At 63.7% G+C, this 12,453-nt stretch overlaps 2 protein-coding genes across 2 annotated transcripts in view; one reads left to right on the top strand and one right to left on the bottom strand.

The window, feature by feature from the left end:
* Positions 1-146: 146 nt before the first annotated feature.
* CHLRE_14g625650v5 (uncharacterized protein) lies at positions 147-2,196 on the bottom strand. The gene is made up of 3 exons (XM_043070270.1): positions 2,044-2,196; positions 1,354-1,868; positions 147-1,001 (listed from the first exon to the last, which is right to left on the bottom strand). Exons 1-2 carry the CDS (start codon positions 2,048-2,050, stop codon positions 1,399-1,401), a joined length of 477 nt encoding a protein of 158 aa, XP_042916943.1. The 5' UTR covers positions 2,051-2,196; the 3' UTR covers positions 147-1,001; positions 1,354-1,398.
* Positions 2,197-2,638: 442 nt separating this feature from the next.
* Positions 2,639-12,453, top strand: part of CHLRE_14g625625v5 (uncharacterized protein) — a 14,319-nt gene continuing 4,504 nt past the window's right edge. The window contains exons 1-14 of the mRNA XM_043070269.1: positions 2,639-2,881; positions 3,010-3,731; positions 4,421-4,559; positions 4,905-5,071; positions 5,589-5,762; positions 6,643-6,795; positions 7,212-7,403; positions 7,928-7,987; positions 8,315-8,435; positions 8,894-8,969; positions 9,847-9,997; positions 10,480-10,569; positions 11,079-11,105; positions 12,365-12,452. Of these exons, the coding sequence (XP_042916942.1) occupies positions 3,012-3,731; positions 4,421-4,559; positions 4,905-5,071; positions 5,589-5,762; positions 6,643-6,795; positions 7,212-7,403; positions 7,928-7,987; positions 8,315-8,435; positions 8,894-8,969; positions 9,847-9,997; positions 10,480-10,569; positions 11,079-11,105; positions 12,365-12,452 (2,158 nt within the window). The 5' untranslated portion in view covers positions 2,639-2,881; positions 3,010-3,011. The remainder of the gene's footprint in view (positions 2,882-3,009; positions 3,732-4,420; positions 4,560-4,904; positions 5,072-5,588; positions 5,763-6,642; positions 6,796-7,211; positions 7,404-7,927; positions 7,988-8,314; positions 8,436-8,893; positions 8,970-9,846; positions 9,998-10,479; positions 10,570-11,078; positions 11,106-12,364; position 12,453) is intronic.

The raw sequence follows: 12,453 nt of genomic DNA, 5'->3' as shown, positions 1-12,453 counted from the left end.
GGCCCTGGGCCCAGCGGCAGTGGCGGCGCGCATGTTCGGAGCAGAGGGGGCGGGCAAGGCCACGTGGAGGAGGACAGCGCGGCGCCGCCTTCAAAGCGGCGCCGGCGCGCAGGTTGAGACCTGCCGGTGTTGTCTGGTTAGCGACCTGTGCTGACGAGGATGGCGTAGCGGGCAGTCAGCTGCAGCGGCAGGGGTGTTTTCCTTGCTGTCTGGTTGGCCTGCTGCCTGCTGCACTAGTGCTTGATAGCTGGGCGCGACTGGGCACATATGGCGGGCGGTGCCTGTACAAACCGACCCCGGCTATGTCCGGGAGATGAGGCTAGTATCGGAACCTTCGGCCTCAGACGGAGGACGTGGCGTGGCGGCACAGCCCACTTTTCCCTTGCAAGGGAGAGCCACCTTTTCTTGTCAAAAGTCACTTCCTCACCGTCACCGTTTGACATGTCATCGCTACCTGGCCGGATGCCCCCGTCACCCTTACCTACAGCTGGGGTCGGTTTGTACAGGCACCGCTGCGCTTCACGACCATGCGTCTCCAGCCTCATTGTCTGCACATGCCGGCGGGTCGCCCCTCAACATGGGGGAAGCCAGTCCGCAATAAACACCTATAACGAATAAAGCACTGTACGATAGCCACTTCATCCCTGCAGCACAGCCTCACACTCTCTCAGCTCTGCCCTTTGCCCCTGCCGCTGCCCAGCCCCCTGCCGCTGCCCAGGCCACGCCTTCGCAAACTTACATCATCGCCTCGCGCCTCCCTGTGACTAAATGCAGCACCAAACCTCTCCAGGCCCTTTCCTTTGCCCCTGATTCTCCAGGCCTTTCCTGTGCTCCTGCCTTTTGCTTTGCCCCCGCCCAGCCTTCGATAGCATGTCACAACGCTGGGGTGCGGTGAACGAGCTGCTGCCAGGCAAAATGCGTGGGGCCAATAAGGAGCGTGTCTAACAGCTTCGGCTGCTGCTGGCTGCAACAATTCCAGCGCCGTGCAGACATCATCAGGTCTGCGGTGGTATACAGGCAGGGCGGTAGGGCCAGGGGCGTGTTGAGTTGAATGGGAACGGCGAAATGGTAGTGTGAGGGTGCAATCACATGGCCGACCATGGTAGACGGGGTGGGAATTGGGTTGGGTGCCAAGATGAGCATGCATATCGATTGCCGGCAGCACACATGTCGAGCAAATATGCGCACACAGCAACGTGCCCATGCCGCAGTAGTGGACACGGCAAGCCAACAGCCCATACTTCAGTCATGAGTCCGGTATTCCCCCGGCCCGCCCTGACCTGTGCTGCCTAGCAAATAACCGCCTACCAGAAGCGTACAGCCCCTTATCATTGATTGATGCCGCTCACTTGCCTGGTGGCCAGCATCTAACGCCGCCCAGCTTTGGGGCTGCTGCCTCTACCGCGCCCCCAGGAACGCACCCAGCTGCCGGCGCCTCTGCTGCAGGGTGTTGGTGCGGGAGGCACGCCCCGCCTCAGCTGCCCCCGCTCCAAACTCCACACCGTAGAAGTTCTGCAGCGCGTTGATGTGCTCAGCCGTGGTGGTGCCGAACAGCGCCGCCTTGTCCGCCGGGAAGGGCGGGCTGGGCGGCATGCTGCCGGCGTTCTGGCCGCTCTCCTTCTTCAACTTCTCAAGCGGCGCGTCCGTGGCCGCAGCCACGTTCTTGAGTCGCGCCACGATGTTGAAGCCCACGTGGGCGAGCGCGCTGCTGAACTCCTCCTTAAGCTCTGCAGTTTTGGCGTCCACATACGCCTTCGTGCGCTGCTCCGACTCGTCGATGTGCGCTTTCGTGCGCTGCTCGGACGCGGTAACGTGCGCCTTCATGCGCTGCTCGAGCCCCTGCGGTTCCCCGGACAGTCCAGCGTCGCCTGGATGGACGAGGTGGCGCAAGTTTACAGATCAGTAATTCCGAGCTAGCAGCGCACGCGCGATCATGGGTGCCAAGCTCAAAAGCGCGGCGTGTCACCAACTGTCCTGCGACGTGGCATCTCTTGCCAACCGTCAGCCACTGCGCCTATCCTGCGCCAATCAGCTTGGCCTCACCGTTCATGTTGGTCGCTGTGTTTGGATTTGCAGTCGGAATGTCAAACTGGAATAAACAGGCAGGGAATGGACAGCGAGAGTCTTTGAAAGTGAATGTGTTGTGCTATGCTCTTGGCCTCTTGCGAAGAACTCAAGCTGAAAAGGTTTGATCGCTTTAGGCCTTTTGCGCGCGCGAAGACCGCGTCAATGTTCACGCAATGCCAAAACACGGATTCCGGATCTTGGCTGACTCTCCCTCTCCCCTGCCGCATCCTTGATCCTGCGCAAGGTTACATCTTGCAGACTGGGGAGCTAACGGGTGTTCCTGCGAAGACCCTGTTCTTGTGGTCTTGTCACACGCCTGCACCACCCCATCAGTCCCCATCCAGCAGCTCCCCGCACGGCCGAACAGCCCTTGCGACGCCCGTGTGCAGCCCCTTCAACATCAATTAAAACAGCCCTTTGCGTTCATGTACAGCAGGTATGTGTAGGGGCGGGGGGTCATGGGCCACGGGTTCGTCGCCATCGGCTGCCGGAGGGGGGCCAACCACTAACACGAACCCGGATGAGCCAACGCTCACACGAGGCTCCCGGCCATTCCTACTTCCTTTAATACCTACAAGACAGTCAGGGCTTTGCGTTGCTAACATAATATCGTTGGGTCTCCCAGGCACCTCTCGAGGCCCCGAACTTACGCTGACCAACGCGCTCCTTCCTTTAACCGCTACGATTTATAGTATCCCTAAAGAGTGCACATTATCGTGAAGCTGAAGTAGAAACACGCCATAAGATAGCAGACAAGAAAGCCCTATCGCGCTACTCTAACATCGCGTGCGCCAAGGGCGCTGTTGCGGCTTTGGTGAGTTTGAACTTCTAAGTAACTAGCACTTGGTCGTCTGCGGTGTGGGGGGCGGTTGTGGTCGCGGCTATCCGGTTGCGGCTGAGCTTAAACATTGTGACATTGCAGTATTCCCACATATATTGCAGCAATGATGCCACTGGGACTTTCGCGGAGTCTGCAGCTGAACAGTAGATGCCATAGATCGGACTTTTCGCGCTTCACCGCCAGCCCGCGCTGCTGGCCTGGACCAGCCTATCGGCGTCTGCCCATCTTCCAAATTGCGGCAGCGGGGTCATCCGATGCCCCGAGCCCGGCGGGCGGGTCACCCGCCGCCGGACCCGCACCCGGCAGCGGCGGTCCCGGCCAGCAGCCGCAGGCAGCGGCGTTGCCCGCTGGGGCGGCGGGCGACGGCGCCGCGGCGCCGGCCGTGGCACCCGCGGCGGCGGGGGGACCGCAGGGGTGTGCAGCGGCGTCCGGGGGCGCCGCGCCTGCCTCCGCCACCCCCGCCACCCCGGCTACCTCCACACCCAGCCCTGCCAGCGCTGCCAGCCCTAGCCCTAGCACCGGCGCTAGCACCAGCGCTAGCACTAGCACCGGTGCCGGCGGTGGCACTAGCAGCAGCGCCAGCAGCGGGGCTGCGACCCCCGCCGCGACGCCGCTGGGCAGCGCAGCTTCCTCTAGCTCCTCTCCCAGCTCCTCTCCCAGCTCCTCTCCCAGCTCCTCTCCCAGCTCCTCGTCGCTGCCGCCCTTCCTGAGGCAGCTGCTCAGCTGGTTTGCCGCGCTGGCGGCGGCGGTGTCTCAGTTCCCGGCCTGGGTGCGGCTGCAGCACTTGAGACGACTGAGGGAGGCGTGCGAGGCAGACCCCAAGGTGGGCGCGGCGCGCGGGCACGTGTGAGGGTGCGGCGCAGGGGCTTAGGAGACCCGGTGTAGCGGGGTGTGGTGTGGTGGGGTTGGTTGGCGTGGGCGTGTGAGAGGACTGCGTGAGGGGGGGCTGGACAGCTCTCAGGGTTGGGGAGAATGTCTCAGGGTTGGGAAGAATTGGAGCAGCGTGGCGTTGACGGAAGGCTTTGCGGTGTGGTGCGGCAGCAGCCGTGCAGGCGGCAGCAGCCATTCAGGGACGGGCACTTCGGAGCTGGCAGGCCACGGTGGGGAGGGGTTGGAGGTGCCAGCCAAAACTAAACCGAACCAACTAGTACGAGACCCATGCAAACGAGCGAGGAGGAGAGCGTGGCCTATGCTTTGACAACCGGAGTGGCACTCGACTGTGGTCCCCCGGGGGAGAAACCACACTGGGGCGACGGTCCCGGAGTGCCCGTACACGCGGCGGCGCAATGCGCTTCCGCTTCCCTTGCGCGGTATCCGCCCTTTGGTTGGCATCCGCATGCCACCACCAACACCGCCCGCCACCGCCACCCGTGCTCTTCTCCGTTACCCGTGCCAACAACCCAGTAGGCCCACCCTACCGCCCTCCTACCCCGTAACCCTCCTCGCCTGCTTCTACCTCCCCCCCCACCCCACCTCCCCTGCCCCCACCTCCACCTCCGCCTCCCTCCCCAGGACGCGGACAAGCACGCCGCCTACCTCAGCGAGCTGGTGGGCGCCAACCCGCGCGAGGTGGTGGCGAGGGTGGAGAGCCGCCGCTTCGCAGTCAACGGCGCAGTGGCGGCTGAGTACCTGAAGGCGCTCATTGCCACAGGTGAGACCGGGGATAGGGGGGTGCGGGGATGGGGAAGTGGAGTGGGGTGGGGTGGGGTGGGGTGGGGTAGTTCATTCCAGGCCCCGCGATAAACCAAGACCCCGAGCCAGGCCACGCTGGCGGTGGCGGGTTGCGGTGGGGGTGGGGTGTTGGGGGCGAGGGTGGTGGGGGCGGCGGGGGCGGAAGTTGGGTGGTGGGCAAAATGGGGGCGGCGGCGTGGGGTGGTTATGGGGACTGGGGAAGCCGTTCTAGCCGCTAGGCGGTTGTCGCAACTGCAACTGCAGCCCCAAACTGCATCCATATCCATATTGTGGCGCGCAACCGCGCAATGTCCTCAACCTCCAGGCCGCGTGAAGGAGCTGGCGAAGGCGGACGCGGCCGAGGCAGCCGCCGCCTCGGCCGCCGCCGCCTCAGCTGCCCGGGCCGACGAGGACGCCGCTGCTGGTGCCGCCGCCGCGGAGCCGCCGCTGCCGCCGCCGCGGACGCTGTCGGAGCTGCTGCGTGACCTGCAGGTACGGCGGGTGGTGGTTGGCGGGTGGTGGTTGGCGGTTGGCGGTTGGCGGGAAAGCGGGACAAGGGGAAAGGGAGAGGGGGAAAGGGAGAGGGGGAAAGGGAAAGGCGGATCACAAGATGGTTGGAAAAGCGGTATTGGGCAAGGGCAAGGGGGAAAGGGAGCAGATAGTCGGATGCCGGCCAAGGGGCACTGATGGAGCAGCAATGGCGCCCTGGTAGCGCGGGACGTCAGGGGCCGGTGCGAGGGGGGAGAGGCAAGGGAGGCGCTGTGATTGGCGGCTGGCAACCGCTTTGACAGCTTTTGCGTGAAGCGAGGTTGCCCCATCGCGCCTAGTGGGTAGGGACGGGTCGAGTCGTGCTAGGATCAGGCCGTACGTTGACGGTCAGCGCCACCCCTTACCGGCCGCACCTTCCTTCCTCATCAACATCACGCACTCCAACGACGTCGCGCAGAACCGCAAAACCCTTGCCTAACCTACTTTCATGATTGTCATACGCGATGTCCTGCACGCACAGGAACAGCTGGCCTCCAGCCCGGCGGCCGGCGCTGCCGCGGCCGGCGGCGAGGGCGGCGCCGCGCTGTCCTCAGCGGCGGCGGTGGCGGCGGCGGGGGAGCTGCCGGCGGTTGGCTCCTCTGGGCGGCGGCCGCTGCACGTGGTCATCACCGGGGTGCCGCCGGGGGCGCTGCAGGTGCGGCGGCGGTGGAGGAGGAGGGTGCGGGGCTACAGGCCGGGGGGGGGGGTTGTAGATACCAGCCCAAACTAAACCAAACCCAATGCAATAGGGGGGGGCGGGGGCTGGGACTGGAGGGAGAAGAGGACGATGAGGTGGTGCTGGTCGTGATAGTGGCTTTGACGGGAGGGGGGGGGGGTTAGTTCATTGCAATCCCCAAGTAAACAAAGGTCAGCGGGGGTGGCGGACGGTGCGGGTCTGGGGACGGCTTGGGCTGGAGGTGGTTGCGGGCGGCGGTGGCATTGCTGGACAGGGGCTGCGTGATGGGCGGGGGGTTGCAGGGCTGGGGCTGCATGACTTGGGTGGGGTGCTGGTGCTGGTGCTGGTGCTGGTGCTGGTGCTGGTGCTGGTGCTGGTGCTGGTGCTGGTGCTGGTGCTGGTGCTGGTGCTTGTGGGTTGCTGGAACGGTGGTGCCGGGGTCGGGGCTTGGGCTCACATAACGGATGCAGGGGGTGTTGGGAGGGGGTTCATCAGCCCACTCCTCGCGCTGGCCCTAGCCATGAGGGTCGGGGTTACAGCCTGGCACGGCGACAGGGCAGCAGGCGGGCAGGGCAGCAGGCGACAGGGCAGCAGGCGGGCAGGGCAGCAGGCGACAGGGCAGCAGGCGGGCAGGGCAGCAGGCGACAGGGCAGCGGGCGGGCAGGGCGGTGTATTGGCTCCGGTGCGGGGCAGCGGGCCAGCAGCACCCGGGGGCGCCAGGGGTGGCAGAGAGACCACACGCACCACCCCTGTCGCCGCCAGGCTGCACAACCCGGACCTCTCAGTTTTGCACCCCAGCCCACTCCTCACACGCTTCACAAACACACCTCACCCCTGCACCCCGCCGTGCCCTTCACAGACCGGCGCCTCCGCTGCCGCCGCCGCCGCCGCGGCGGCTCCCGCCGCCAAGCCGCTGCCGCTGCTGCTGCGGCCGCTGGCCTTCATGGCGCGGCTGATGGGCATGGCGGCTGTGGCGGTGATGCTGGCGCTCGCGTTCGTGGTGGGAGCCCAGGTGGGTTGGTTGGGTTGGTTAGGGTGGTTGGGTTGTTGAGGTGGTTGGGGTGGTTGGTTGGGTGGGTGGTTGGGTGTGGGCATTGCGGCATGGGAGCGGGCGGACGGCCAGGGCTGGCCGGGCAGGACTGACCGGGCGCGGGAGGAAGCCGGCGCAGGGGAATGGCAATGGACGGGCGGTTGGTAAGGAGAGGAGTAGCATGGGCTGGCTAGCGTAAGGTTGGCTAGGGGGGTTTGGCTGCGGCCGGTTGGCTAGCGGGCGGCCCCAGTGCGAGCCGGGCGTTTGTTTCACACCACGCGATCCACCTGCAGCAATCCCTGGCCCATGCGCCCGCTTTTCCCACTCCCAAGCCAAATCCCCTCCTCCCGTTCCCGTCTAGCTCATCGCCACAAACGTTTGCATCGGCGCACATGCAGGCCATCCGGCGCGTGCAGGCCGCCGGCGGCGCGCTGACCTACCCCAGCTCGGGCCTGTCGGCCGGCGCCGGCCCGCCCGTGTCTTCGTCGGCGGGCGGCGGCGGCAGCGGCGCCTCCGCCTCCAGCTCGGGCCCCGGCGGCGGGCCCAGCGTGGACCCCAAGGAGTATAAGAAGGAGGAGATGTCGGAGAAGGTGGGCGTGTACGGCCGTGTGTGTGTGTGTGTGTGTGTGTGTGTGTGTGTGTGTGTGTGTGTGTGTGTGTGTGTGTTTGTGTGTGCGTGTGTTCGGGTGTGGTTCGGGTAGGCGCGTGGGTGGGGATGCGTGGATGGAATGGGAGGGGACCCGCGCTGACTAAGTCCTTCTCCGCGTAACAAGAAAACGGGGTGTCGGGTGGGGTCCGGGTGGGCGGGCGTGTGTTGTGGCCGTGTGTGTACGGCAGTGTGTATGTACGGCTGTCCGTACGCGATAGAGCGAGAGAGGAGGGCGGGGATCTTCAGTCTCCAGTGCATCCTGTACCGCTTTTCCAAACATCCTTGCAACCCCATCGGTAACAACGCGTCTGCTATACTACTGTTCCTGGCTACGCCTTCACTTCTTAAGTAATCATGCATGTAACCTCCCCCCTCCCTGCTACCTCTGGACGTCGGCACTTCACTTCATATTTGATACACACCATCCCATGGATGGCTACCCCCCTCCCCGCTCTCGCGCCACAGTCCATCCGCACCTTCAAGGACGTCAAGGGCTGTGACGAGGCCAAGGAGGAGCTCAAAGAGGTGAGGAGCCGGAGAGGAGGGCGTGGGGTGTGGCGTGTGGGCACAGTGGGCAGGGGTTGCAGTCCCCAATCCTGTGAGCTCCGTGCCCCGCCTATCATGCACGGCAAATTCCCCTAAGTTAGGGGTCCTGTGGTCTTGAAAGTGGTTTCGACTACGCCCCTCTTGTGCTTGGTATGGTTGGGTTCGGAATAAGCTACCTCCATCTAATGTGCCCGGTCCTGAATAAGCTACTCCGCCAATGTGCCCGGCTACAACTTCGCTTCTTCTTAATCAAAACTGAATGTCACCCCTCCCTCCCTCCCTCCCTCTCCCTACCCAACATCCTAGGTCGTGGAGTTCCTGCGCAACCCCACCAAGTTCACGCGCCTGGGCGCCAAGCTGCCAAAGGGCGTCCTGCTGACGGGGCCGCCCGGCACCGGCAAGACGCTGCTGGCCAAGGCGGTGGCGGGTGGGTGCTGTTGAGGCTGGGTGGGACGGGATAAGGGTGTGGGGATGGGGCTAGGGTTGAAGGGCGAGGGGTAATATGCCAGAGAGAAAGTCCTATGGGTGCAGACAAACGCGTGTATGAAGGGGCTGCGACATGAAATGAATGAGACTTGAGGGGAGCGGGGGAAGCGGCTGGTTGGACAGAGCAGAAACACGGTACGGGAGCATGGAGCGGGAGGGGGGGGGGCGGGGGGCGGCAGGCGGCGCTTCACACGCAGCGTCCGCTGTTCTCTATAGCGGTGTGCATCACCGGCATGTCGGGCAGAGCGCCTCTGTAGCTGCAGCTGCTCCTGTACTCCTGCCGTTGCTTGTGTTGGCTTGCTGCGCACGAGCAGCCCGTGCTCACGCCTCACACACACCCTTTACCAAACACACACGCAAACGCAAACACACACACGCCCTTTCCAAAAACGCGTACAGGCGAGGCGGGTGTGCCGTTCTTCTACCGCGCCGGCTCCGAGTTCGAGGAGCTGTACGTGGGCGTGGGCAGCCGCAGGTGAGTGTGTGTGTGTGTGTGTGTGTGTGTGTGTGTGTGTGTGTGTGTGTGTGTGTGTGTGTGTGTGTGTGTGTGTGTGTGTGTGTTAAAAAACGAAACGAAAGCCCGCCCAGACGACGCCGGAGTTACTTACCGATACCCACCATTTTACCGAGCGTCGCGTGACTGTCGTGACCCAGGTAGTCATACTTACCCGCGATAAGCCTGGAACCCCACGGGCGACCATTCGGCCTGACCCCGCGATGCACCTGTATGCGTCCATGCTCCGCGCCCTGGGCGCGCACCCAACGTTTACCCAGCACGCCTTATTCCCGGATTCCCGCCCGCTGGTCGTAGTCGAGCTCACCTGATAGTGAACACGCGTGTGTGTGTGTGTGTGTGTGTGTGTGTGTGTGTGTGTGTGTGTGTGTGTGTGTGTGTGTGTGTGTGTGTGTGTGTGTGTGTGTGTGGCGTGCGAATGGCGTGTGTGGCGGCAGCAGCGAGGGAGGGAGCGCGCCTCCGCCCCGTGGGGGGAAGCTGGGCGTGCCTGTGCTGCGGTGCGACCACAGGAGCACGGACTGGAGGGGCAGGGGTGGGGGTAGGTCAGGCGTGGGCGTGCATGTGCCATACCCAGATCGTTATCGTGTCATCGTGCGCGTGCGCCCCCATGTGTTATTGCGCCATACATCGTTCGCATGCGTCGCCCTCACACTTGCCGCTGCTGCATCACGGTCTCTCGCTTCATCTCTCATGTGCGGGCCGCTCAGCCCCTCCCTCGCTCCTTAGCAACCCCTCACCAGCTTCTAGCTCATGTCGTTTCACTCTTACATTCACGCACACAGCAGCTCCGTTTCTCCATTCTCATCAATTGCCATCATTACATCAATCGCCCACTCAGGATGCGCGCGCTGTTCGCTGCCGCCAAGAAGAAGTCACCATGCATCGTGTTCATTGACGAGATCGACGCCATCGGCGGTAACCGCAAAGCCTGGGAGAACCACACGCGCAAGACGCTCAACCAGCTGCTGGTGGAGATGGACGGGTTCGAGGTGGGTGGGAGAGGGGTTGGGTGGGTGGTTGGATGGGTGGGTGGGTGGGTGGGTGGGAGGGGCGGGGGGGGGGGGGGGCAGGCGAGGAAGGCGTCGAGGTAGAAGCAGGTGCGCTTGGATGCAGGTGGCAATATGCCAGGTACGGAGCGAGGGGTGTGGTGAATATGACATGACAGCACCCCCACTTCTCTGTACCAATCTTTGCAGCCCCCCTGGCTGCCCATCTTCATCCCCTCCTCTCTCTCCCCCTCTGTCTGATGATGATTGGACCTTTTCGTTGGGCTCGCGATAAACTCTGCAACAATCTCTGCAACCCCCCTCGCTCAATTGCATTGGGTTTGGTTTAGTTTGGGCTGGTATCTACAACCCCCCCCCCCCCTGCCTCCCACCCCTCTCCCCTGCTACGGTTCCTGGCTACGCCTTCACCTCTTAAATAATCACGAATGCAATGCCCCTGCCTCCCACCCCCTCTCCCCCCTCAGGCCACGGAGGGCGTCATCGTCATGGCCGCCACCAACCTGCCCGAGTCACTGGACCCAGCGCTCAAGCGCCCGGGCCGCTTCGACCGCCAGGTGGGGTGTGCGCGCGTGGCAAAGATACGGTAGTTGGAAACGCGGTATGGGCTGCACTGCAGACTGCAGATGAAGTCGTTGCCGAATGGGGGGGAGGAGGAGGGGGTTGTGTTTACCCCGTTCCCAGTGAGAAAACAGAGACACCAAGACACAGGAGAAGACATGTTCTTAGGGGGGTGGGGCAGGAGGAGGAGGGGAGGGGGGAATAGATGGGTGGGTGAGCGTGTGTGTGTGTGTGGGGGGGGGGGATACATCGGGTCCGGCGGCCAAGGGATGCATCAGGGCGGGCGAATGGGCGGTGGATGCAGGCCTCAGCGGCATTTCGATACCCTGCCCTCGCAACCCTTATCCTTCCCTCCTGAACGCCCTGCCCTTGCTCCCTCCCTCCCTCTCTCCCTCCCTCTGGCTTCTGCCTCGCTCCTCGTTCCTGCGCTCGCTCCTCTGCTCGCTCCTCTGCTCGCTCCTCGGTCCTCGCTGCTCGCTGCTCGCTGCTGGGCCGGGACGTACAGGTGGCGGTTCCGCTACCCGACATACAGGTGCGTGACTTTGGGGGGCCTGCGGGAGTGGGTGTGGAGGTGTGGGTGGTGTGGGGTGGGGAGGTGGGTAATGCAATGCGCGAGCACCGATCACGCAAGGGCGAGGGCTGCGCTCATTATACCCGGGTAGAGGTGGCGAGCTAAAGTGAAGGCGTGTAGAGCCTGAGGGGCCTGTGGGGTGGTGCGGCTGGGAAGGAGGCCAAACAGGGGGCCGCGGTTTCCTTAGCAAAGGGGGGTGCTCGCTTAGACTACCAGGAAGCAGGCCAGTGAGAACCCCGCAATAGTCTCTTACCCCCGCGACGCAAGCCCGCGTTCCAAGTAAGGGTTGCCCGGAACGAATAGCTACCCCGAGCGAGGGCCAGACGACAAGCGAACATGCGGGGGCTTCGATGTGCGTGAGCCGCTGGCGCAACTCATCGCATAGCTTCCAGTCGTGCTGCCGAAGCAACTAGATGGCTGCGCGGATGCACGAGCTTGCGCGCGGTGTGGCTGTCGACAGATAGAGCGCGCGCGCCGGGCCTGCCGCGGATATGTGGCGGACCATCCGCTCCGAGAAACTAGGGTTCTAAGGCCATGACTGTGGCAGCATCGGCATAGCAATACCCTGTTGACATACCAACGGACTGGTAGGCCGCGGCGTAGGTAGTCGCTGGTAACACTGCTAAAGTTCATGCGCGCATGGAATGAGGCCTCCTCGCGGCATGCTCGCTGCGTGTATGTTGAAGGGTATATTCACCCGCTTTGGTAGGCAGTGGTGGAAGTTCGCGAGTATCGCCGCTGCGCCGGGGCCTGGTTGCGGCGATCCTGATCACGAACTCGCTTACGCATGCAGTGCGAGGCCGCGTTGCGTAAGCATCCACTGCACATCAGCAGCGCTATTTATGCGTTACTGATACAAGTCGGCGACCTAGCTGGTTCCCAGGTTGCGGCGGGTGCGTGCGAGCGACCGGGTTCCTTCCCAGTCGATCGATTGACGCCTCGTCACCCGAACTCGAAACCCGAACTCCTGACGACGCTTCGCAGCGCACGCCAATGCAATGGTGCTCCCACGCCCTAGCTCTTAATCCTAACCGAACACATCGTCTTATGTCTTCCTGGGTTGCGATTCCGGCGTTTCGGTGCTGTTTACCGGCACGGCCTCTTCAGTCGTCCGGGGTTGTGAACGGCGCATGTCCCCATTTTTTGTTTTGTCGTCTTCGCTCGCATTGACACCACATTAACGTTCGTCTTCACGTTCGCATTCCCATACGCACACACAGGGTCGTCGCGACATCCTGGAGCACTACCTCTCCGACAAGCCGCTGTCGAACGACGTGGACCGGGAGCTGCTGGCGCGGCAGACGCAGGG

The sequence above is a fragment of the Chlamydomonas reinhardtii genome, chromosome 14 (genome assembly GCF_000002595.2).
Source record: "Chlamydomonas reinhardtii strain CC-503 cw92 mt+ chromosome 14, whole genome shotgun sequence".
Classification (NCBI taxonomy): Eukaryota; Viridiplantae; Chlorophyta; class Chlorophyceae; order Chlamydomonadales; family Chlamydomonadaceae; genus Chlamydomonas; species Chlamydomonas reinhardtii.
Note: the sequence above shows the minus strand (reverse complement) of the source record. Positions and strands in the feature narration are given on the sequence as shown.